This window comes from Thermobia domestica, chromosome 13, assembly GCF_964235325.1.
Source record: "Thermobia domestica chromosome 13, izTheDome1.hap1.1, whole genome shotgun sequence".
Lineage (NCBI taxonomy): Eukaryota > Metazoa > Arthropoda > Insecta > Zygentoma > Lepismatidae > Thermobia > Thermobia domestica.
Genome location: NC_137466.1, coordinates 169,769,858 through 169,797,436, shown reverse-complemented (window position 1 = coordinate 169,797,436; position 27,579 = coordinate 169,769,858). Strand labels below are relative to the sequence as shown.

General features: G+C 36.4%; 1 protein-coding gene across 9 annotated transcripts in view; it reads left to right on the top strand.

The window, feature by feature from the left end:
* Positions 1-27,579, top strand: part of unc-104 (kinesin family member unc-104) — a 209,262-nt gene that overhangs the window by 34,682 nt on the left and 147,001 nt on the right. For 5 of the 9 annotated variants that reach the window (XM_081736862.1, XM_081736865.1, XM_081736864.1 and 2 more), the window contains exons 1-2: positions 22,538-22,770; positions 23,194-23,305. In XM_081736862.1, the coding sequence (XP_081592988.1) occupies positions 23,206-23,305 (100 nt within the window). In that variant the 5' untranslated portion in view covers positions 22,538-22,770; positions 23,194-23,205. Of the gene's footprint in view, positions 1-22,536; positions 22,771-23,193; positions 23,306-27,579 lie in introns of those variants that run through there. The other 4 variants (XM_081736861.1, XM_081736859.1, XM_081736857.1 and 1 more) reach the window with 2 other exon arrangements.

Below are 27,579 nucleotides of genomic sequence, written 5' to 3'. Positions count from 1 at the left end.
CTTTCAGTCGCACTTTTCTGCATGTTAAAGTAATGCAGCAGGACACCCCGCAAAAACACTTTATCAGGCACAAATTGCGCCATGTTCACTTAACTACAAACTGGTGTTGTTGACGCTTTAATCCACTGCCCTATACTACGAACGATACGCGATGACAGGGGTTTGCAACACACGGAACTGTGGGACGCTCCGTTCGTTGCGCCATCTCTTGTCCACCCGCACGAATTAATTCCTAGACCAAATACTTTAGGTATTTCAAGTCACAAAAGTTACAACGTAATTTTAAATGGCCTAATTCTCTCAATGATGATTATGATGTGGTGTTCTGCCCGAAGGTAGGTGACCATTGATGGACGTCACTCTGAAACACCAATAACTATTGGTGATAACTGATAAAAAATAATAATTGTTTACGTTATTCACTGTCAGTAATGGTTTTTAGCATCTGTACTAACGCAATAAGTTGTGTCTGTCTGTCTTTAGCGTTTTTCAACTCGAGAACCATAATAGATAGAAACATGGAATTTTAATATATTTTGAAGCTCTCAGAGAAATGATCCAAATGACCTGTTGCAGATATCTAGGTCACACCTGAGCTGAGATATAGGAGTGCAAAGTCCCCATAAGAATAACATTGGGGGCATTTTTAAAATAATCGAAAACGACCAATATTAAAGTTGAATTCATAGCTTTTGGGGTCACTGAAATAAATAGTGACAGTTATAATTCAATTCAACTTCAAGGTCATACTCCACTCTCCAGGAAGGTGGCGAGATTTTAAAATGAATCGAAAACGATATTAGTGTTGAATTCATAGTCTTCGAGGTCGCGGAGTTTAACGGTATCAGTTTTCATGATGTTCAAGTTCATCCTCCCCTTGGGATGAGGGTGGGAGAGAATGAATTTTTAAAAATAATCAGATAAGCTAGCTAATTAGTAATTACTATTTTAGAGCGAATTAAAGACATTAACATTTTCTCGCGTTTACGCGGGACTCTGCGGGTTGCTAGTTTTACGTATTACTTTATTGTGAATCTTTAAAAAAAATTGCCGCCCTGTGCTCGAGCATAGAATAGCACCTACCTAAATACGTGCCTAATTACACCATTTTAGATTTTCCACATAGCTTTATTAGTACAGGGTGCGGCACGTAAAACCGGCCCGTAAAGTGAACACATAAAATGAAATGTAATGTATTGAATATGATTAACTACAACACATAAATGAAATGTAATGTATTGAATATGACTACTCACCTTCACAGCAGGTGCTGAAAGTGTCCTCCGCCCACTTCAACACACATGTGAGCACGATTGAGGAGATTCATATATACCTTTGTCAGTTCTTGTGTTGTAATGCTATTGGTGACATCCTGGATCCTGGTCTTGAGTTCTTCAATTGTGTGTGGATTTGTTTCGTATACTCTTCCCTTTAACAGTCCCCATAAGTAAAAGTCACACGTGGACAAGTCTGGTGACCGAGGAGGCCACAAGCCTTTGCTGATTGTCCTCTCTGGTGTAAACATCTCATGCACAAGGGACAATGATGCAGCTGATGTGTGGCATGTTGCAACGTCCTGCTGAAAGTAACATAACTGACGCTCCTCTTCGGTCCAGTGTGTATAAAACTCCTCCAGGATTCCCATATACACGTCACTGTTCACTGTCGTCTTAAAGAATATGGGCCCAATAACGCGTGTGGCGGAAATGGCACACCAAACACCAATCTTCTCATTATGCAAGGGTATCTGGTGGATTGCGTGTGGATTTTCTGTCGACCAATACCGGTTGTTTTGGGAATTTACGTACCCAGACAGGTGGAACCACGCCTCGTCACTCATGATGAGCATTAGTGGATCCAAGAAACCACTGACAACATTGCTCAACAGCCATGAACAGAAATGCACCCTCTTCTGCAGGTCAGGCTCCTTCAGTTCTTGCACAACACTTATCCGGTACGGTTTTAACTTCAGTCCCCTTAAAACACGTCTGCAACTTCTCTCACTCGCATGAACCTGTTGACTCAATCTCCTGGTTGACTTTCGAGGACTTCTTGTCATTATCTCCTCCACCTGCATCTTTAATTCAGGTGTGCAGACAGATGGTCGTCTGTTCCTGGGAGCATTTTGAACCGATCCTGTACGCCGCCATTTTTCAATCAATTCCTGAATGGTGCTTTTTGCTGGCACAGAACGTCCTGGAAATTTCTCCCGAAACAAATTCTTTGTTTTCACAAAAGATCCAGTGAGAATGAACCCTTCAACAATGGCAACACGCTCGGGTATCGAATACGGCATTATCACACACTGACACTCACCCGGCTTAACACAACGAGGCATTTTTCTCAACTGGTTTCGACAAGTTTCACTGGCTGTGGCTGCACGTGACTGCTGCAGGTCACGTAAGTCGACCCGACCTCGACACGCCATCTCTTGGTAGGAAGGTAGATTATTTAAGTGTTGCCAAAAACACAATATACCAGAATATAACGACGGGCCGGTTTTACGTGCCGCAGCCTGTAGATTTGACTACAGTGGAACTATTAGATAGTAATTTAGCTATTTTGATTTCTCTTCTGTATGTCTTCCTGTACTTAAAAATATAACTGCGAACCCTATTAGGAAGTGATGTAGTTATTTTGCGTAATCTATTATATCTAAATAGGTTACTTTTAGAAATTTTAATACCTTTAGTTAACTACAGTTTAGTGGACGACGTCCAGATTTTACGAGAAACTTTTGACAAAGCTATACTGAAATAGTGTAAGAAAGTTTCGAATAAGTATTTAAACTTATATTCAGTGTTAGATGTGTTGTATAGCCGTTCCAAAACTCATGAGAAAACAAGAAATTAAAATATATCATGACTGGAGAAAATTCTCTTTGTAACTGTATGTACTTTAGACGTAAGAACAGTAGTATTGTTTAAAGTAATATTTAAAATAATCGCGTCATGATCAAAGAACCCAGGATCAAATACACACTTCGAGGTTATAGACAAATTGGGTTTTAGTAATGATGAACTGATTTAGAGCGCTTTTTATCATGACGAGTCGGTACATCCACTAGCGCTTAGAGATTGTCCACATTCAATAAATCTCGTAGGTCGGATTTCTTTTTACATGTTACTGTTTGATTAATCTGGACAAAATGTACCAGAATTCTTAGTTCTGGTAAAGAAATCAAAATATTTGAATTGAATCTTATTTACTATACATGTCCAGCACTGTTGCTATAAAATTCTCGTTGATTTTAGAAGCATAGCCATTGCCTTATGTCAGCCTAGATTGCTACTGCGGTAGCTAATAAGATGTAGACCATTATATGTACTTATTCAGATATCTTATCTTTTTCTGTTTGTTGTAGTAATTGCTGTATAAACGTCGAAGCACATCGTTTCTTAAATAAATACAAATGTATTTTTTAGAAATAAATAAATATTAAATGCATAATAGTAACTATATACATTACAATTGTAGTGGTGGTAGCAAATAAGGTGATTAAGACGTCAAATCATGATTTTTTGTTAAATACATAATTAAGTACCTTTAATAAATGAAGTGAAAAAGGGACACTAAAAAGGAAACAAAAACAATACTTACCTGCCATTGCTTCTAAGGACGCCAGCGAAGGATGTTCAATAAAAAGAAAGAGTGTTCAATAACTATAACAATGCAATGCATAATAAGGTTAAAATAATAATAATAATAATAAACGAAGCGTTCATACAAATAAGAGTAATAATAAATAATAACAGAACTACCGTATAAGTTACATCAATAAATAATACAAGAATATCGTTTATTTTTAATTCACAGGCCTAATGTACTAACATGAAATGCTAGCTTATAATTGATTTGAGTAATACAATAGCTATTACGCCAATTTCGCTTACCTGATGAACACGTTTTCTTTGTGGAACTCTGCATGGAAATATTTGACGAAGAATTTCTTCCGCGATAATGAATGTCGTTTGATAAGTTGCATAAATTGTATTTTATTTAATTATTTTTTTTTTTACAAATGATATCTTCCTTCATGTATATGTTGTCGACTTGTTTTTTTTAAAATTATTATTATTTTGTAGTTTGTGTTTATATTTTGTTGTTTAAAGCACAGATTAAAAAGTTATAAATTTTAACCATTTCTTGTAATCTTCATTTCTTTAGCTGTAATTGTAGTTAATAGTTTCTTACGAGATCGTGAATTCGAGATGGAAATATACATTTTACGTCTGTCCGATATGTGTTGTTATACAGGTATACGTGTTTACATTCCTGATTCTCGCCGAATTTTGACGCACTATATTTTTCTCCGCAGCGAGTCGCTACTGTGGCGACCTATACAGTTTTATTACTGGACCAACGGTTTAGTTTCTCGTCTCTTTCTAAGGATACGTTGGGAAACTGGAGCTGTAACATTACGTTATTTGTGTACATACATGCAATGTCTGTCGTCGAGTTGTGTTTCGCATTGCGTACGAATCAAAAGGACTAAAGGGTATCCAAGAAACACCTGAAATATGTTGACACTACCCAGTGGCGTATTTTGTGGGCTACCGGCGGTAGTCCTAGAATATTACAAAATAACATTATAATAACTAATTTATATTGATAATTTTATACTTTAGTATCTTCTTTCAATGATACAAGTTTCTGAGAACTTTATGTATTTAGAAACATTCACTAGCTTCTTTGCACACAGTCTGTTTCACTTCTTAAGAGATTTTCGATTTGGCAACGTAGCAGAAACCTACATCCAATAGTTACAGTCGCGGCTATTGATAAACGTCCATTACCCATACCCTTCGTAAGAAACAGCCCCTTCTTCAAGCATGACCAGAAGTGACCACAAAAGTGTTTTCTGCACGTGCTGAGGGACAAGGTTGTCACTTCTTTTTTCTTGTAAATGTCTAGACACCATATGTTCTTTCTTCTAGGGAAAGCCATTGAGAAAATCGTAGTAGAAATGTATTGACTCGTGAATTGTGTAATAAAAAGTGATCTAAGAAAAATGTTAAATGATCGAGTGCCAATAACATTATTCAAATAGGGCGAAAATACCAAAACTGAACTCGAATTATTTATGACTTTTAAAAAAAAGATATACAGGGGTTGGACAAAAAAAAATCTAAAACGTTTGCAAAAGTGTGAAAATCATACCTAGTATGGTGTGGGGCCTCTTTTTGCGCCCAAAACAGCTTGGATCCGACGTGTAATGAACGTATACAGCTCCTGAATCGTGGTGTGTGGAATTTTGTTCCATTGTTCCTCCAAAACATGCTCCAGTTCCTTAAGGGATGTTGGTTGAGGGTAAAGAGACCGAACACGCCTTTCTAATTCAGACCACAATGGCTTAATGATGTTCTGATCTGGTGATTGTGGGGCCCAGGGAAGGTGTGATAGCTCCTGGTCATGTTCTTCAAACCATGATTTCACAGTTTTTGCTGCGTGACAGGGTGCCAAATCATCTTCGTAGGTGCCATCACCATTAGGGAACAATATTTGGACCATGGGTAGGGCCTGGTCCCCCAAAATGGCCTCATACGCCTTAGCATTCATCATTCCTTGCAGGGCTATGATGGGAAAAAATAACAGTTTTTTATGAAAAAGAACAAAACGTGTGTTTAAAACATGAAAAAGATGTTCAAAGTGTTTTAAACATGTTTTAAAACCACGAAAAAAATCATGTTTTAAACATTTTGAACAGTTTGAAACATGATTTTAAACATATATTTCAAAATCGTGTAATAACTTATTTGTTAAGATTTTTTTGCTCTTGTAACCAGTGATGTTATTCTATTTTTTTTTTTTAAACAACCGGTTCTGTACATATATATACCAAATTTCAAGAGGCCCTATTTCGAATTCGAGAACTCGTGTAGTGGTGGTTCTTATCAGTGTAAAGGAAGTCACGCATACACAACCCAAAAATGCATATTTCATTGATGTTTAATGGGTGTGCAGAGTATTTATTCTCTGCAGGGTGAAATTCCCAGACATGCATCAACCGAGTTTAGAGATATTCTCCGACTTTATCATTGGCCCAAAATAGGCAAACGATAAGCCTTGACAGCAGTGAACATGGAGTCTTTTGGCGCGATGTCGGAAGTGTTAAGGATCGTCAACAATATAGTCTCTCGTACTCGGGGAAAAAGCATGCTGCGATGTTTTCTTTCATGCTTATAAGTGAAGAAAACGTGAAATATACTGTGACGAAATACATCGCATTACATGTCATTCCGAACACAAGGAAACATGGAGCTACTTGTTCCTAACACTTCCGACTTCCCTCCGAAGCACTGGATGTCCATTGTTGTCAAGGCTTACCTCCTGCCTACTTTGGACCCTCCTTGAAATCAGGGTATATCTGAAACTCTATTGAGAGCATATTTGAGAATTATACCCTGCACACACATTTGAAAATTTATGTAATATGCATTTTTGGATTGTGTATACATGACTTCCTCTACGCTGATAAGGACTACCATCCACAGTTTCTGGAATTCGAAATAGGGCCTGTTGAAATTTACGCTTTTCGCGATTTTGGACAGCCCTAACTCTGAAACTATGCACTTTTCGCAATAGGTCTGTATGAAGTTTTTCTCTTATTTTCATGTGAGGAATACAGTTTATCAGTATAGTTCATTAACACCCTGTATATATATACAGGGCCGGATATAGGGGTGCAAAGGTGCACTTGCACACACTCCCTTCGTTGTAAATATACACTAAAATGAGAAGCTAGCAGTGAAAATACCAACACTTTCCCAAACTTTCTGCCATCATGTTTCCATATGGGGCTTAAAAGTAAAAGTTTATAATAGTTTAAAAAAGCAATAGTTTAAGTCGATTTTCAAAGAGTTGAAAGAAAAGAATCACCAAACAAAATAATATAGCATTTGTCAAATAGGAAAGAAAACAGAAGTTAGGAGGAGGAAAGAACTTTATTTTTCCTGCATAACACTAGCGGTCGTCTTTAAATCCGTTCTGTGCATCTGTGTTGTCAGGGATAAAGAATATTGTCACATGCCACTTTGAAGAGTTTCAGTGTGATTGGTTATTTTGGTAGATATTGGTGCACCCCCCTTAGACAATCCTGCATCATTCGGCTCTATATATATAAGAGAGAGAGACGGAGTAGATGTATAGGTTGATAAATAGATGTAACTATCTTAGGAAACAAACCATAGAAGGTAGACAAAAGCAATTTTTTTACTGGATACCACAAGTGACAAGAAGGGACCTACACAGCATCCTAATATAAGGTGGCGTGATGAAATTAGGTGCTACTGTGAATATCTTGGAAACAAATTATCCGAGATAGATGATTGTCAAAAAGTATTGGAAAGACCTTAATGTTGATAATGATATGTGTGCGTTTCAAATATGAATAACCCTCCCGCTACACTCGTGTAATCCCAGTTCTCATTCTTGATATCTGAGCATTTGAGATTAAGAAATAATTCGCTTATACTTTGTTCTGCGGAATCATACGTTTAACCCTTTAGCTGTAACAATTTCTAAAAACAAAGATAAACTGAAATTTACTGCTCTTGGGGATTACTGGGTAAAATTTACTGCTATATCTGCTTATAACAAACGGTTCTGTGAACTTGAAATATTTTAACTACCGGTTCTAGCGATCCGGCTGAATAGCATCACTGCTTGCAACCGACCTTTTCATTTATTTTATCCTGTTTAAGACTACTCTATGTTGGGTACAGAATATTTCAATATGGATTAGTAATTCTAAACTTATTTCATATCACGACTCCCTTTTATTACACCCTCTTGCCAGTGACTCTCATAAGTACATTCTTCGTTGTAATAAGCTTTATAGGTAGATTTCAAAATCTAGTTACTATGGAAATTTCATACAATCTATCAATATACATGGTGAAACAAAAGTCACCACTCTTGTGTGTTGAGGACGGGTGAGGGAGAATGATCAAACGTGGAAATGGTCTGACACATCAGATGGTGCTATCATCATGGTGGTCATCTTTGCTTGGTACTCGAAATTTCGAACGCAAAGGAAGTCGTGTTACATGTTGTAAGGCTAGAAGTTAAATATTTTAACATCGTAACACAACTAAAGAATTCAAATAATCACCCCCGTGAGTTCGAACGATAGATTTTACCAGAAATACGCTTATGCGGTTAGTTTAGCCCTAAAACAAATCATTTTGGAGTTACTGTTCCTGAAAGTTTTCTAATTATGCCCTTAGGGGCTAAGCTCGCGTCTCTTGGAGGTGGGTGAGATTGTAGTTGCAAAATTTGATTACTATTTCAGAACACTGATGCTACTAAAATTATTTTAAAATAATAAATTTTCTAAAGTTAATGTTTGAAGCACACTTTATGTTGTGCTAACTTTAGAGTATTTTCTGCAAGCCTATGTAATTGATTGTTTTTTTCAAGTCAATAATTTATTGAAGAAAAGTAATATTTGTGGCGTTCAGAGCACAGTGGATCCAAGTCCGTTATCAGTAAGGTTCAGTTTTGTTCAGCAAATGAATTCTATTTCAAAACGTACTATCTTCGCAGTCAAGAGTCCAAAACAATTGTAACTGAAACCATGCGAAAGGGCGTAGGCAAGGGCGCTGATTTCTCTGTAAATTGGGGGGGGGTCCACTCAAGACGCAGAAGGTATATATATGAGGATGTTAAGACAAATTGCATTCAAATTATGCCAAATATTGTATATTCATAAATACACTAGGAGGGCCCCCAGGCCCCCCGAGGATCGGCGCCCTTGGGCGTGGGATAGTTTCATATGAAAGCCGCTAGACAGGGGCGGGGTAGGAGGGCAGCCGCCTCCACCCCCATCATGAATTTCAGATTTTGGGGGCGGCAAGGCAGTTTTAGAAACCTTTTGATAAGCAAAGTCCAACAGAACAAGTTTGAGATCCCACTTATACCCAATAAATACGAAGGAAATATAGATGTTCAAAACTTTAGAGTTGCTTAGAAAGAGACAAAAATTTCTAGATTGACCTGCTGTAGCCACAATAAATCAAAACATTGCCGTGGAAAGAAAATAATCTTCTGAATGAGATGCACTTTTAACAATCTCTAGCAGATTTTTTTTTTACAAAAATAAAATAAAATAAAAATAAACATGTTTAAAATAAGTCTTACAAAATACACATGTTTAAAACTTATACAAAATTTGTTTTAAACAAAATAGGTTGTTTACAACAAGCTTTAGTCATTTGTTTTAAACAAAACAGCCCTGCAATGTGCGCATAGTGTGGTAGGTCGCCGTTTTATTGAAAAACGAATCCAGAATGTTATAGGCAGACAGACTAATCTGTAAGAATTGCTGAAGCATGTCCAGGTACGATGTTCTCGTGATTGTGGATTCAGTAAAACAGATGGGTCCGACCGTAAATGCGCTGTTGGGTGATGCCTAACCACAAGTTCACTTTGGGATGGTTACGTTCCAATTCCATCACAATGTTTGGTTGTTCTTCAGTCCATGCCTTGGTGCTGTGGCGAATAATGAAGCCACACTGTAAAAGGTAGCCTCATAGACTGTAACAGAACGTGTGCCAACAAATTCCCTTTGTTTACTGCCTCAATTAAATCGTGGCACATTGCCATGTGTGCTGTATAATCCTCAGGTTCATATGATGGAGTACCTGGATGTGATAAGCGTTTTTCTTCAGTAGGAAGCACAAGATTTTCCACACTGGACTTTTGGATATCGTGTTCCCGACTGAGACGACGTGTCGACGCTTTTGAACTCTGTGTGATCGTCTGTTGTATGATCCCCACAGTTTCCTGCGACTTCAATGGCTTTCCAAAACGTTTTTCGTCAGGAACACTCCCAGTTCGCTGGAACTTGTTGACCAAACCTCTAATGGTGCGTTTCTATCGTAACGTCAACGAAACTATTCTTGGATTTCAGCAAAGGGCAGTCCATTGAGTCTCCACCTTACGACGCCTATTCGTTGCTGTTTTATTCAGCATCTTTCAGATTACCTGCAATAAAGAGACAAGAATTAGTATTTTCCTAGAAATGTTTAGGGACTTCTCGGACATCGTGTATGTTGCATGCTTGTACACCCTAAATTTACTTTATATGTTTTCCTATTGCTTCTGAGGCCGTACTATAATTAAACTCTCTGGGAGGTGAGATAGTATGATGAGGAATGACGAATAATGGGATGGACGTCCTTCTGCCTAACATGCCTGACCTCACCATTGCCGAAGTGTTATTTTCACTAAATATTTGACGCAATATACCGATGTCTGTAACCAAATCCAGCTATATTGTAAAGTGTGTACCAAATTTCACAAAATTAAATCCCCACGTTAAGCGGGTTTGCATATCCAGGCTCCTAACTATGAAAACATTTACGCTCACTCCAACCTCAATCATTTCACAAATTCAACCTGTTTTACGTATGTTATTAGGACATAATATCGATTGTGATTTATTCTAAAAACACTTTTATACATTGCAAGAGCTGTAACGTCCAAATATTTACTGAGAACTCATAGTCGTATCGGAATAAACAAAAGCGAGTATGGAACAGTAAACTGCTTTCACAAGAGGCAAAAGAAGATGTGCAAAGGCATACAAAACGGTCGAGTGGTTTGGGTCGATACACTATCAATCACATGTTTGTGTGTTCAAACCCGGTAGCAAGTTGTTTTTTTTAAGTGTCTTCCTATTTTCATCCGGAGGCTGAAAATATTTCTTTGAGTAATTCATTGAAAACTTCTTTTGTTTCAAATTCGATTAGAACGGAACATTGTATGAATTGCGAATCTTAAATTCATAGCAAAAAAAAAAAAAAAAGCATGAAGTATACTCACTACTCCATTATCCTCTTATTTGTAACGAAAAACTATTTATAAACAGTGGTGACTTCAGAAAATTATCCTCGGGGGGAATTTCAATATGCGGGTGGAGGGCAAACATTGGTAGTCCACATTGAGCACGATCGAATATATGGTCCTGAAGGCGGAAATTTCTTAGCTCGAAAGGGGTCTCAAATTCTCCGTCAAATCACGTCCTGAAAGTATCATTGCTTAAAAGCTTTTCGTAGCAAATATAATATTACACTTGTTTCTCGTTTTACATTTAGAATTGGTAAAATCATAACTTACAGAGGATTATAATAAAAGCATAAAAATTACAATACCAATCATGTATAAATTATCCTGTAAGTTACCAACTTTGGGTCAGATTAAAACTCAAATATTTGTTTTCGGATTGCACTTAGAAGTAAGTCCTCTCTATATAATCCTGATTGGAAAGCCATGTATAACTCTAATTAATTAATCAATATTTATACAAATGTTTTTTTTATTTTACTATTTTTACTATTCAATATTATATACACTTCATTTCCAAAATCAAAATCTCGAAAATGTAGGCTATATTGTACGAGTGCAGATTCGGAAATAAATGATTATTTAACATATATATTGGTCTCTATTCGAAATTCTATTTAATCGAATCCGACAAGAACACAGACAGAAACATTGAGAACAGGTGAAAAAAGAGAGAAAAAGATGCTGTACCCGGCGGAGACTCGAACTTACTTCGAATGGTGCTTTATAAGCCGAACGCCTTAGACCACTCGGCTATGGTAACAACTAGTGATTAAACCAAAGGCTTCGAGTAGTAGTTCTTATTACAGAATAACGTTTTCTATTGCCTAAAATTTAAACCTAATTTACTTTGATATAATATATCTATTAATTTGTTTCATGAACACGTTTTCGTTACTTTGATGAATGATGTATGTTGTTGATATAGATTCTATTACACGTTCTTTCGTAAATATTATAGAAAGTATCAGTGTTATTTATGATTTCATGGAAATTGACTGGCGCATGCGCAGTACACAGACAGTTCAATTGGATGGCGAGGAAGGAAACGCTAACATACTGTTAGAATGTTTCCCTCACAAGCAGTAGTTCCCAACCGAGGGACGACGGGACGCATTTCCTCCTCCTGGGGTGGCGTGAAGGGTTTACGAAGTCCCTTCGTTGTGTTATATTTCTTGAATGATTATGCACAATATACAGTCACATCTTCTACACATTTGGAAGTGATAAATCGTAGTGTAAATAAATCGTCCTCCACACACAGTAATTGTTGCTTTTCCAAGATTATAAACTGGAACACTTTTTATTTCAATAGAATATAAAAGTTTCCATGGGAGGGGTTACAACCCCCTGGGTCTTTGATATGTCACCGCCTAAACTGTAACTTTCAAGTTAGAATCGAAAAATGGAGACATGTGACCTACTAAATATATTTTTAGTTCATTATACATTTTCATAAATAAAATATCCACAATTACAATGACAGTAAATGCTATGTAATTATTGTAAATGTTTGTACTTTCATTTTCCCTCTTTCTTCTCAACTGAGCTTGAAAAATGTAAAAATGGGAGGTTAAGAATTTCAAATATTACGTATACTTTAGCGTATTACGAAATTATAATTAATAGAATCCGGCAGGATCACAAACAGAAACGTCAAGAAGAGGTAAAACCAAATTGTACTGTGGTGGGATTCGAACTACTCTTGAATGGTGCCTCAGAATCTCTAGCCGAATGCCTTAGTCCACTCGGATAATGTCACAAATTGAAAATATAGTAAGCGTGTTTCGTGTTCAATCTTTTGTTACAGCATGAAATTTATTTTGTATTCTCTGAGGTTTAAGCCTATTTTGGCCTGATGTAATAGTCTGTTGAAATTGTTTTATGTTTACGGTATTCTTTACTTTGACGAATGATGTTGTTAATATAGGTTCTATTACGTATTCGTTCATAAATATTACAACAATTGTCAGGATTATTTATGATCTTTCATGAAAACTGACTGGTGCATGCGCAGTAGAAACAGAAAGATGCACTTTACCGACATTTGTCATACACGCCAGAACGCAAATTTCTAACAGGTCCTGAAAATGCCTCACTCTAAAGGTTGTGAAGAACTGTCTGTTGCTCTGAGAGGAGAAATCATAGGCCGAGCAAAAATGGGACAAACTGTGCCTCAGATTGCTAGAGATCTGGGATGTGACAAGAAAACGGTCAAGAAATGGGTTCAGCGACATGAAGAAGGTGGTTAATGGTTCAGGTCTCGGTCAAGAAGTGGAAGGCCAAAAGTGACAACTGCAGCTCAAGATCAAGCTTTAGTTACAGAAGTAATCAACAGACTTCTACGCCACACGTCAATCCTCTTGGACAAAGCCAGAGAATATAATTGTTCTCACGAAACAATAAGAAGAAGATTATTGGGGGCTGGTCTACACTGTTCAAGACCCGCTTGGAAGACTCTCCTGACTGAAACTCACAAGGCCAGACGAATGGAATGGGCACAGAATAACATAACCCAACCTCAGTCATATTGGGACTTAGTCATCTGGACCGACGAGAAGGTTTTCAAGTCTAACCAACAAGGCAGAGTTATATTGTATAGACCGCGCGGAACCAGGTATGCTGAACAAAATAGTATCAGAACTTGTTCAGGACGAATATCAGCACACTTTTGGGGATACATGACGGCTGCTGGTCCTGGAGATTTGGTTGCGGTGCCTGAGAGAATGAACAGCAGTGTTTATATTAATATCCTCGAAAATACGTTGTTACCGTCCTTAGAAAGAAACTTCCCCGAACAGGAAGAATATATATTTATGCATGACAACAGTGCTGTTCACACTTCCCGGCAAACACGAGAGTGGCTAAGTGAACATCCAGAGTTAATTTGTATTGAGTGGCCCCCTCTATCTCCAGATTTGAACCCAATTGAACATCTCTGAGCCTACATGGTGCAAGAATGGGAAGAGAGACGTGAAGACAGAGACCAAACGTTTCTTCAAAATCATGTTATGGAACTGTGGCATCATTTTCGTGACACACCGTCGTATTGCTCGAGACTTGTATCTAGTATCCCCTCCAGACTTCAAGAAGTTATTGACTCTGGAGGTGATTACACGAAGTACTAGTGTGTTATTTTTTGTGTAAACATTTATTTAAGTTTTATTTATTTATCATATTTTTTCAAGAGCAATACTTTCGTTCTTCATTCTTTTCCTTTTCTTGTTTACTTATTAGTTCGTTAAAACGTTAAGGAAGAGTAGTATATCTTCGAAAAGTATTTGTGAATTTACTTTGAACGTTTCTAAGAATACATTTACTTTTTTTTCTTACTCTATATCATGCCCAATATTACTTTCATTTCAGTTAATTAATAACTTTATTTCAAATCTCGGGTAAAAGTATTATTGTCTTTTTAACGATGTTTTTCCTTTTGATTGTGTAATTTCTAGTTTCATTGAATTATCTCAATTCGAATGAATAAATCACATTTTGTTTATTGTCCCTTCCTTAGCTAGGTTCGAATTCGAGAACAGTGTGGTGTAATTTACGTTCTTTATTCTTCATATTGTGCAGTAATGACAATATTAATTATTTTTCATGAGTCCAGTTGATCAGTGAGAACTTGGACAAACATTAACCTGGTGATTCTTTACGCAATTACAAGCCTAAAATTCATTTTAGCTGTTCTTTATACTTCACAGCGATGAAACATTCTAACAGTGTGTTAGCGTTTCCTTCCTCGCCTTCGAATTGAACTGTCTGTGTACTGCGCATGCGCCAGTCAATTTCCATGAAAGATCATAAATAACCCTGATACTTTCTATAATATTTGCGAAAGAACGTGTAATAGAATCTATATCAACAACATACATCATTCATCAAAGTAACGAAAACGTGTTCATGAAACAAATTAATAGATATATTATATCAAAGTAAATTAGGTTTAAATTTTAGGCAATAGAAAACGTTATTCTGTAATAAAAACTACTACTCGAAGCCTTTGCTACAATCACTAGTTGATACCATAGCCGAGTGGTCTTTGGTGTACGGGGTCCCGGGTTCGATTCCCGGTGGGAGAGCCTTTGTGATTTTAACTGTCCTTGATATTTCTGTGTTCGTGTCCCTGTCGCTCTAGGTAATTGGAGAAACCAAGTTCAAAATGAGTAAAGCAAGTAAAATTAGATCTAAGTAGTTTAAGTAAGTTACTGGAACACGTTCGGTGAGTCAGTTGACTTAAAAAAAAAAAAAAAGTGGTCTAAGGCGTTCGGCTTATAAAGCACCATTCGAAGTAAGTTCAAGTCTCCGCCGGGTACAGCATCTTTTTCTCTCTTTTTTTCACCTGTTCTCAATGTTTCTGTCTGTGTTCTTGTCGGATTCGATTAAATAGAATTTCGAATAGAGACCAATATATATGATAAATAATCATTTATTTCCGAATCTGCACTCGTACAATATAGCCTACATTTTCGAGATTTTGATTTTGGAAATGAAGTGTATATAATATTGAATAGTAAAAATAGTAAAATAAAAAAATATTTGTATAAATATTGATTAATTAATTAGAGTTATACATGGCTTTCCAATCAGGATTATATAGAGAGGACTTACTTCTAAGTGCAATCCGAAAACAAATATTTGAGTTTTAATCTGACCCAAAGTTGGTAACTTACAGGATAATTTATACATGATTGGTATTGTAATTTTTATGCTTTTATTATAATCCTCTGTAAGTTATGATTTTACCAATTCTAAATGTAAAACGAGAAACAAGTGTAATATTATATTTGCTACGAAAAGCTTTTAAGCAATGATACTTTCAGGACGTGATTTGACGGAGAATTTGAGACCCCTTTCGAGCTAAGAAATTTCCGCCTTCAGGACCATATATTCGATCGTGCTCAATGTGGACTACCAATGTTTGCCCTCCACCCGCATATTGAAATTCCCCCCGAGGATAATTTTCTGAAGTCACCACTGTTTATAAATAGTTTTTCGTTACAAATAAGAGGATAATGGAGTAGTGAGTATACTTCATGTTTTTTTTTTTTTTTTTTTAAGCTATGAATTTAAGATTCGCAATTCATACAATGTTCCGTCCTAATCGAATTTGAAACAAAAGAAGTTTTCAATGAGTTACTCAAAGAAATATTTTTTAGCCTCCGGATGAAAATAGGAAGACACTTAAAAAAAAAACAACTTGCTACCGGGTTTGAACACACAAACATGTGATTGATAGTGTATCGACCCAAACCACTTGACCGTTTTGTATGCCTTTGCACATCTTCTTTTGCCTCTTGTGAAAGCAGTTTACTGTTCCATACTCGCTTTTGTTTATTCCGATACGACTATGAGTTCTCAGTAAATATTTGGACGTTACAGCTCTTGCAATGTATAAAAGTGTTTTTAGAATAAATCACAATCGATATTATGTCCTAATAACATACGTAAAACAGGTTGAATTCGTGAAATGATTGAGGTTGGAGTGAGCGTAAATGTTTTCATAGTTAGGAGCCTGGATATGCAAACCCGCTTAACGTGGGGATTTAATTTTGTGAAATTTGGTACTATTTTGAGGTGGGTATATTTTTATTTTCGAATACTGTATACAAGAGGAAGCTTGAACAACAAAATAACAAGTTGATAACCAAAGATGAGTGTAGATTATGGCTATTTAAGAGTATTCTCTTTTGTCATGTTATACAGAGGGTTGGTCCACATTTATGGAAACGATTTTGTCCCCCTTACGCTAGGGCGTAAAGCCGTATTTTCAGCAGCGGTTGTGCTCGATATGAGGACCCTGACTATAAACTATAGCCCGACACCGAAGTTTCCATTGGAGTAGGCTTCTGTTCAGAGAAATTTGGACCACTCCTCCTTGCAAACTTTCCACAAGCCAATCAATGTGCGTGGGCGACGTAAGGAAATCGCTCTCTTCAAACACCCGAAAACACAGAAGTCCATTGATGCAGCGTGGGAAACTTTACAGGGATGTCTGAATATGGGATAGCATGGATTCCAGTTCACGCGCTTTGGACCATGTATGCCACAGTTGTTCGAGCCGTGTGGCTGGCTTCTTTATCTTGATGAATGAAGACTTTCGACACCTCAGCACTATACAACGATGGAATATGCTACCGGTATAATGGCTCCAGAACGTGTTGTTGGTAGTATGCTGCGTTAATTTTCGCATTTCGTGCAACACTTTGCAGGGGAAGTTTCCTTTTATGGCGAAAACTTGCAACCAACCTGAAGCCACGGGGAAAACTTTCGCGGCACATGAGGATCCATTTCGCATGGTCCTTGGCATCCTTTGGATAATAGTAAATGACTCGAATCTGCTTGTAGTTTGACATATACGTAGATCCAGACCTCGTCTAACGTGACCACATATTTCAATTTGTCACCCGCTAAATACCGTTCATAGAGCCTGCGTTCCCGGATGTGTTTTGCTGTGAGTGTGTGAACACGTGGCTTATGCTTCACTTATAGGCGTAAATCCTGGTTGATTACCCTCTGCACAGTTGATTTGGATCTTCTAACACTCTTGGCAATGTCTCTTTGTGGCGGCGGATTCTCCTTGATCACCAACTTCTGCACTTGTCGAACCACATCCATTGTACGTTTGGGACAAGAATGTTGTTTTCGTGCCTCTGTACACGCACCCGCTTCCTCTGGCTGTGCATTTTTGTCGCGTTTGAGTACATTGACAATACCCTTCTTGGAAATGGTGAAACCCTTGGACGAGCACTGTTTCACAATTGCACTGTAGCTGTATCCGATGTCGAAAAGAGCGGTGATGTACCCCTCCCAGAATGGGATCACTTTTGGAGGCATTTTACACTCGGAGCAGTTCACTTCCTGTTACCGAATTCTCCACACAACTAGTTTCTGATTTATCTGCTGTGTTTACTGTCTGCGCGATTCTAGCCCCCTTGGCGGACGTTCCGCTTCGTTTCCATAAATGTGGACCGACCTTCTGTAAATGATTTGGTTGGACTTTATCTTCCCTTTCAGCAACGAAGTTTTGTGAGACATGAGCTTACAGCTTAACGTAGGATCCGAACCATAAAAGCTTCAAAGATTTCAAATATGATATGGTCGTGTATCAACCCTCTAATGTAGTGTTTCTCAAACTTTTTAAAACCTGTTTAGCATTTCTTCATCTGTCATAATGTCATAGGGGAGGGGAGGGCATGGCTATTTGAGTCAAAATAAGAAAATCGTTCACTACGCATTTACTGTGCACATCAGAGCCATGAACTTCTGTTGTTTTTCGTGTAAAATTTTGGTACTCTTATTCTCAATTTATTCAACAGTTGTCGAGAATGTGAATATTTTCTTAGCAAGGTTATTTACAGCCCCCATTTTCTTGGTCTGATATAAAAGCAAATAAGGAGTCAAAGCTGTGTGAGTGCATATAGCGTTTGCGTGTACTGAAGCGTTTGCAAGTGTGTAAGAGACAATGTTTGTACACTGCGGACGCCATTTTGTCACATTTGTCCGTCGTGTTTGCGAGTGGCACTTACTCGAAAAAGCAAATAGCGGGGCTCTTTGTGTCAATCGTATTTTGAGAGTGTGTTATGGAATTGAAATTTTGTGTTTAAACAGTGATATCTTGAGATACATATATGTAGAATCTTCGGGAGAAAACAATTTATGGAAAGTGCTTGTGAAGTATATATTTCTTAGTAAACAGTTTTGTTTCATAACTAACTTAGTGCGATGATTTTGGTTTTTTACTTACTATTGTAACGAGGAAAAATTAATTTGGAGAAGATACCACATATAAAATTATACTCATTTAGTCTAAAATAATTAAATATTTATTTTATAAATATAACAAAAATACCTCAGTGACTCAAATAGTCCCTTCTGATACCCAGATAGCTCCGTGCTTTTAGCAGAATTTTATTTTCTGCCATTTTCACTTTAGCATCTTTTTCTGACTGTTGGTTTTATAATAGGGCGTTAGTTCTTTGATATTGTACGTAGTTAACTTATTTTGATGTTAAATCGTTTACTGCGTTAATTTTCAGAAAAAATATTTTTTCTCTGAATACTCAAATAGCTCCAGTCTTCCTTATATATTGTCCGTTGTTTTCTTAAAGTTGGCGCAGTTGAAATGTCCGTGTTTATGTATAGCAAGAAACCACCGTATATAACAACCAATGGATGGGTCTAGGTCACACTGAAGACATCATATACACCGCACATATCCAGAAAATAAGCTAGGGCATCCAATCATTCAAGAGGCAATGTGTTGTTGAACAGGGTTGTGTGGAAGTGCACCATAGAGAATACACAAGTGGAAATGGTTTACGAGTTCAATGTGGGACATTCTGCACATCTAGCCACGAAAACTGTCAACAACGCATTTTGGCCAGGAATTGTGAATAACGCTTCACACGCCCTTGGTTAGCGAAATTTTTAGCTGATAACACGAAATTATAAAATGAGGGGCTGCGCTGCCACTGACCGAATATGTTTTGATGAGCTCCTGAGGAACACTATGGAAATGAACTCTCAGAAATTAGTTTGTGTAATTGATAACAAGATAGGCGTACACTGTACCAATATAATTCGGCGATTCCGCCCAAGCTCAACAGTGCCACATGAGCTGACACTAACTAAAAAAATCGACGTCTGGAGGTGTACAGTTCTCTGTGTTTATGAAATAATCAGTTTCCCGCATCGGATTGTTACCTTTGATGAAAAGTGAATGTCCTATGACAATCGTAAACGGTCAGAATAGTAGTTGGATCATGATCAACACCCAGGATGGTTCACAAAACTCCTCCTGAAGATGTTGCTACTGTTCTAAGGATGATTCATTATTTTTCTCCATCGAGATGAAACCAACAATGCTGAACTCCAAGAAATGCATTACAACCTTGCCATCAAACATCCAACAATAGTCATCAGACATGTTCTCCTCATGTTACACGAGAATACAAGTCCACATATCGTTCAAAGTACGATTCAGACTCTTCCTGAGTTGCAGAGCGAAACCCTTCTTCACTCACCGTATTTTCTTAACATTTATTTCATCGAGTATCACCTTTTCCCGCTCCTGAATCAATTCTTGTTTGTAATGAGCAACTTCCCTGAAGATCGAGTGGTGCAACGTGCCGTCGAGAAGTTCGCATCGCAGACTCTAAACTTCTTTAGTCATGGAATCCAATCGTTGGCTGAGAGATGATAAAAGTATGATTGCAGCTTGAGACTACTTTGACTAACCGACTATTGTAGTTTTATTTTATCCTGTTGAAAGGGACACACATCAACCCGACACTTTAATCACGCAGTAGTATATGTTGGCATATTTCTGTTACCAAAATGTTAATGAGTTTCGAAACTTGATAAGTTTTACTCCTTATTGTACTCATAAAACGTTTGCTACATTCGAAAAGATTATTAAATAAATAAAATGAATAGATTAAATAAAACTCTACAATATTATTAGCGTTTAATGAAAGAAATATCTAAAGATGAAGTGTATACCAATCGAGCTGAACAAAATCATATGGGTAAATAAATCCGTCATGCGTAATTTTCGAAGAAAACTAATTTTATTGTAAACCTAGAAATTGACACAGTTTCATAACCAGACCATCTGTTAAGATCAAACCGATACTGAAGTGCATCCCCAATCACGCTTTTCATTACAACAACACTAGCAATATGACAGGACACAGAGTTAGTCTCAACTTTATGATTGACTTTATTTAACTGTTGTTGTCCAAAGATAAAACATATTTCAACTGAGAGAATGCAACAAGCTAAATAAAACAAAATGCTTAAAGGTAAATTCGGATGCGTATGTTTTGAAAAAGTTGAAAAAATGGCGCTAAAAAGTAGCCTATCTCGTTCGTTCCCAATAATTGGTCATTTTCATTCTGTTGGAACAGATTGTTTATTTATGTAGAGATTGTAAACCTAAGGAAAAAAACACAGTTAAGTAGCAGCTTGTACGAATATTGCTTGTCTTGTTCTATCGATGGCATACTCTTAACTGTGATATACATTATCATAACTGGCACAAATACATCTTACAATAATACACATACGAGACTACATGTAAAAGAAAAGACAAACTCAATGGAATTCCATTATCAATCTATATCGTAAACTTTACACTATAACTTCACACAAACAACAAAAACTATATTTTAGATACGCAGGAGGAATGATTGGTATGGTAAAACGGAGGCTATTTTCAACCTCCAGTTTACTTTGCTGCTGCTGCTGCTTATTATTATTATTATTATTATTATTATTATTATTATTATTATTATTATTATTATTATTATTATTATTATTATTATTATTATTTGGAGGAATAGAAGACTGTAACTTACAAGTTGTTTACCAAATGGAAGTACGGGTAACTGTTTCTCTCATTTTTGAACATGAATCGTATATCAGAAGCCAAATATCAAGCTAGAGTTCTAGTCAATCAGATCTTCTGCTCTTGGATCTTCCAGAAATTGCTGTATGCTCTTCATTCCGCTTTGAGATCCGAATCAAAATTCCCCACAGTGGGAAAAGTCAGCCTGGATAAATTTACTGTTGTAAAAAATAACTGCATGTTAAAAATTAACTAAGACTTTGTGAGGGTACTGCTTAAAAAAAAAGTAACTTGTCTCCAACTCAATATACTGAGAAATATATTTTGCTACGTTTACCAGAAAACTGCAGCGATTGTATTAAAGTGGTAGTTATGATAAATAGAAAATGTAGTTACGATTGCTTGTTTGAGCTGTTAGCTAATCACAAATTGTATTACGTTGTAAAAAATTTTTATTCATATTACAAAACATACTGTTCTCTCCGCCTTCTGAGAATCGACTGATTGCTGAACAATTGTTATGCAATGTTCTGCATTCAATTTTAGAATTAATTGGTGAAGAAGTTTTTAGGAAATCTATTATCACGTAGAAAATATAGAGATGTTCTTCCATTGAAATAGTAAATTGGTTTCGCTTTCTGTCTTTCGCGATCAAGGTGTTTAACAGCTACTTAACTTCAATATTTATACCGTCATTGTAAATTTGCTCTAATTGACGTATGATGAAGCAATAGCATGGAGATAAGGTCGAGCTATTGATTGCTTAAAAGAAGAAAAAAATTGGTGGCAATTCTGCAGTTTTGTCGGATGAAAAACCTTCCTTCCAGCTGTTAGATAAAATGACGCAGAGGATGCTTAAAAGAGAAGAGGAGAGAAGTTCATTGTGGTGCTGTTGAGTTGAGCTTGACAAGGGGAGAAAACAGAAAAAAGACATTTCTGTAATTGGTCTCACATGAAAGAGGAAGGGTGTAAGATTATATTAGACTTGCGGGAGCCTTACTAGTGTTTCAATGCGCGCAACCATTGGCGCACTAGAAGGCGACTTCCCCATGACGTAGAAATCATCATCCTATTGATTTTTCCGCCTCCGCAGAGAAAACTCTACTGATTGGAATCGGTTAATAAAATTTACTAAATATTATCAGAACAAAACAAAAGAAGCAATTTTAATTGAAAAAAATATGCTTGAGTAATTAACTTTAATTTAGAATTTTACGATTTATTTTAAATGAAATCTGTCTGTCGTAGAACCCAGATCTGTACATTGTTTGCTTATCGACTATAATACTGGGATTGCAACTAAGAAAAGCGCTTGCGTGTGACGTCATCTTCTACAGAATTTTCCTTCTCTTTTCAGACATATTGGATTGTAACTGTCAGAGCTTAAGATAACACCGAAAAATTTTCTTTCTTTTTCAAAATGTGGAGACTAAAAGACGGTCCTATCTTATGTGCGTTTTGTTAACTACTTTACTCCCTTTTCTGATGCTATAGCTGTGATACTTTGTGCGTGTAAGTGTATCAGTGAAGAGAATTTTATCCATCTTCGTGTCGATTATCTGGATTATAAGGTAAATGTCATTCATACTTAGTGTCAATTTCTTTCTTCATTTTGTTTCACTTGATAAATTTTGTACACTGAAGATTGAGTTAAAAGTGTGCAAATATAGTGTGCAGATGAGAGTTTATCATATTTCATTTCGAAACCCGTTGTGAATGTTTGTGTATATGCCCTATTATATATGTATGTATGTGTGCGATGTTTCTGTATCTGTAACGAAATCAGCTTTGATTAATTTTAAACTGTAATTAATTGAATATTTGAAAACAAAAATTTCAACTTTGGGTAATAAAATTCTTGCAATATGAGATAAAAACTTTGGAAAAGTTAATGTTGTTTATGAAAAAGCAAGCATATGGTGTAGGTTATATCGTCAACTGGTTTAAATGTAATAAATAATCTAATGTATTTTTTTCTTTTTTTGCTTTCATAGTGAAGAAACAATATGTCGTCTGTGAAAGTAGCTGTTAGGGTTCGTCCCTTCAACAACCGTGAAATTTCACGGGAGTGCAAATGTGTGATAGAAATGTGTGGAAATACTACCAGTAAGTACTATTCTTTTATTTACGGCCTATTTACTGATTTATTCCAAATTAGTTTGTGATACGCATCAAATGTAAATAGTTATATTTTGTCTGTTTACAAATAGATAGTCTGCCATATTGTTCCATATGATTAACCTCAGCATGTTCTTCATCGTTGTTCACTATCGATATAACAAGTGAAATATTGTTCCGGCTTTTAATATCATTACTAAATTCTAAAAAAATATTCGTAGCGTTTAACGATAAAAAAAAACCTCCGAAAATGAGACATATACCAATTGATTTAAACAAAATGAAATGCGTGAGTGTAAAACCTCATGCCTAGTTTTCAACAAAATGGAGGAAAACTAATTTCTTTGTAAACCAAAAATTGATGATGTACAAGAACCATGCCACTTACCGAGATGAAACTGATCCTGAAGTATACCCTTGTATTAAGGTCTTCATTGTGACAATAGCAAGATGACAGTTCATAGCATAGTTAATGAGATGTACCCTAAAATTATAATTAACTCTTTAAATTTAAATTTTTCTTTAACTAAAATATTATCCAAATGTAAGACGACACATATTAGTTGATTGATGACATTGAGCCGAACAAAATAATCTTGAATGTAAATTCTTTAGCGTCGTTTTCGAGACTAAAACGCATTTTTATAGGGCTAAAAAGTATATTGTTGCTTTCCAATAATAGTTGATAGTTTTTATTTTAGTGGAAGAAATTGTTGTTTTTTATGTACTGCATTGTAATAGTGAAGTGAACTGATTTTAGTTTAGCGTCCCGTTCAGCAGCGAGGCTATATGAGACGTGGACCTACTGATTAACGTGGAATCCGAACCACATGAGCTCCCGCCGGGAATCGAACCCAGGTCTCCCACGCCAAAGGCGCGTACGCTAACCGCTTAGCCACGAGGGAGCTCTTGCATTGTAATAAAATGCAGTGATAAGTTGAGGGTAGTATCTGTTGTTCTTCTTGTTTGTCTTTTCCTAACGATGCCGCAGGTACTCCTTTATGCTATTACTTGCAAAATACATAGTGAACAACCCTCGTATTCTACCAGAGATCTGCTATTTATAGAGCGTAATGTTTTCTCAAAATTAAATTTTGCGATCATCTATACGAGGTTTTGGGTTGTTATTGTGATATACTCAAGAATGTGGGTTAATAGGAATAGTAAGTGTATCATCTTTTACAAGAAATACGTACTACTCAGAAATTAATTGAAAAAATATTTAAAATTAAAAGTTTAAGAAGTAACAATAATTTTATGTTATTCTCTCCCTTTAATCATGGCATTAGTCTTGGTAGTGCTATAATGAAAGCCTTGATGGAAGGATATTTTAGTATCATCTTAACAGATGGCATGTTATTGAACTTATTACTGCTGACAATAAATGACATATTTTAGGCGTAATTAAAATTAATGTTTGTTGATTTTCTCAAAATCTGTGCATTAGGATTTATCCTAACGCATGTCATCTTGTTTAGCACAGTAAAATCTATCGATTGATGTATATAATCTTTAAACTTATGTATACGAAAGCTGCTGAAAGATTCGTGAGCCAACCCAGAAGGAATGCACGTGGAATGATGGAATTTTACAGTTAATTGTATATACTCCTTCCGAAGTTCAATATATTTCCTTTCACGGTGCTCCAATTGTTGTTCCGTACCACTAATCCCCTTCTGATAAGATCCAAAATGGCGTGCTTCTTTAATTTGAACAAGTATTGAGGTATTAGTATAGCCTGACGGAGCTAGATCTGGGAAATAAGCAGGATCTGGATACCCAAACCCTAGATTATGCAATATCAATTGTGTTTACAGTGCTTCATGCACAGGGACATTGTCCTGAAGGTGCAGAATTCCTTTTTTTCAATTTTCTGCTGCATTGCACTCAGTTTTGTGAGCAGTGCAGAGCCATACTCTGCATTAAATGTCTGACCTTTGAACAGGTAGTCCGTGAGTTTTTCACCGAAGCCGGTTTCGGTTTTCTATTGAAAATCGGTTTGTTTTTTTAAACCCGTTTTCCTTCAAAAACCGATTCGGTTTTTCACCGAAACCATTTTCTCCAAAAGAGTTTTAGGATTTTACTGAAGTCAGTGTGATTTTCGCCGAAGCAGTATCTATTTTTGCTCTTATAATACTCATTTCAAAACAAGTTAACGATGCAGAAAGTTTTCGATAAAGACAGAAACTGGTTTGATAGAAAGCCGCACCGATTTTGGAAAACAGGAATTCTGAAAGTTAAAAAAAAAACACTTTTGGTTTCTCTAAATTGCGAAAACTAAAAACTGTATTCTTGTGCCTGCCACTAATACGTATGTATATAATGAAAAGTGTTTATAGCCTATGTTAAATCGAAGCTCTTAATTCATACTAGCCGTATACACTCCTATCCTTGCTTAATTTGACAGGATTATTAGAGTGAGAAGAGGACCAATTTCTTAGAGACTGAAGACATTACAAACACAAATTCCATGGAACAAAAGAGAAAGAAACAATTTTTTCACCTACGTATTCAAGAGAATTTTTTTTAAAAAAAAAGTTGCCTTAGAGTATATGCAACCCGTGTTATCTGTTACGTATCACCAGGTTGCATATTCTATTTTTTAATTGAATATCTTATTTATGGGCTTTTTCTGACGGTGAGTGCTGCTGTTAAAATGTATTCAAATAAATATAATTTTGCGTCCATTATTCGTGCAATTAATTTTTTGAGCTATTATTCGAATAATTATATTCTTATTTCATTTTTAAAGTTTAACGTTCCACGATTATGCACCGAGGCTTAGCAAGACGATGATGCTGAGATTTACTGTAATAGTAGAGTGACGTAAGTGGGAGAAAACGGGAGAACCCCCACACACCGAGTTTGCCCACCACAGAGTCTCCTTGGCGGAAGCTGGGATCGAACGAGGGACCCCACGCGCCTGAAGTCAGTGTTCTACCACTGAACTACTGCAACTCCTTTGAATTAATTTGTTTGCACAATATTAGTTGAGTGATAGGGCCTAATTTGGTTCGAATATTTTAATGTATTTTATTATTGTAATTTTAATATTACTTCAGACTTTAACGTTTCTTGCCACCAGAGAGACTAAATGAAATGTTGGTCTACAGTTTAATGAAAGATCTTAATTGCGTTATTCCCATCCGGGTTCAACTGATGCCAAAGACAAATGGTACTTGCGGAAGAAGTTATTTTACATAAATTTAGGTTCATTGTTAGTGCGGAAATACGTCTGAGAATTTTTTTCTGCATTGAATGAAAATATCTACGATACCGGAAGTAATAAACTTAAGAAAAATGTGCCGCAGTTATATTTCATATTCGCCCGTGCAGAAAATCAAATTGCTAGCTATGGACCTGCTCCATACTTAACACCAGTGGTGATGTTAACGACCCAGCAGACCCTGCGGTTCGGCCAGGGGGGGATCGAACTTGAGTTACTTGTCCTGACTTCAAAGTTCGAAACATTAGTAAGTTTCAGCTGGCTATTAAATATTAGATATTTGTCAGAAGGACGTTGTCTTGATTGAAGATTTACCAGTGTTATCCTCCATATCGCACTGTCTTACTCCTCATTTAGGCAAACATATAGGGATTGACCTTCAAATACAGGCTGTGGCCGACTTCGTTTCCCACTAGTGTTGTGCTACCACTAGTGTTGATTGTGAATGATTCCATTGTAAAAATTGTGCTCGCGCTCTGTATCTTAAAACGTTGTTATATAATTACATGAAATAACGTTGAGTTTCTTCATGTTGTACAGTGTAATCGTTTCGACGTGACTTATATAGAAATCGGCGATTTGCTTCGATCTACATAGTTTTTAAGACCGTACAGTGTAAACTATTTAATCTGGATACTAAGAAAGTACGTCGCCGAGTTTCTTTCTCAGCTGTTATAGTGATTAACTTAATGTTCTTTAATGGTTAACAATAGGAGTGTTTCATTTAATTAACGATGTCAACACACAAGAAACATGAGAAAATGAGTCATGCCCGTGACTAATCCATGTTGCATGTTTTTCTTTAAGAATCCATTCTAGAGGAATATAAAAGAGAGAGAACGGAAGACAATTCATAATATACAATAATGTACTATAATATGTGTAAAGGTATATGGCAATAGATGTGATATCATACAGAAATACATTTAGTTTTTTAAAACTTCAATTTCTCATTCTAATTAAAGATATACTATATATTCCTTTGCCACTAGTGAATCCTACATTTTCTCGCTCATATATTTATGGTTAAACGAAT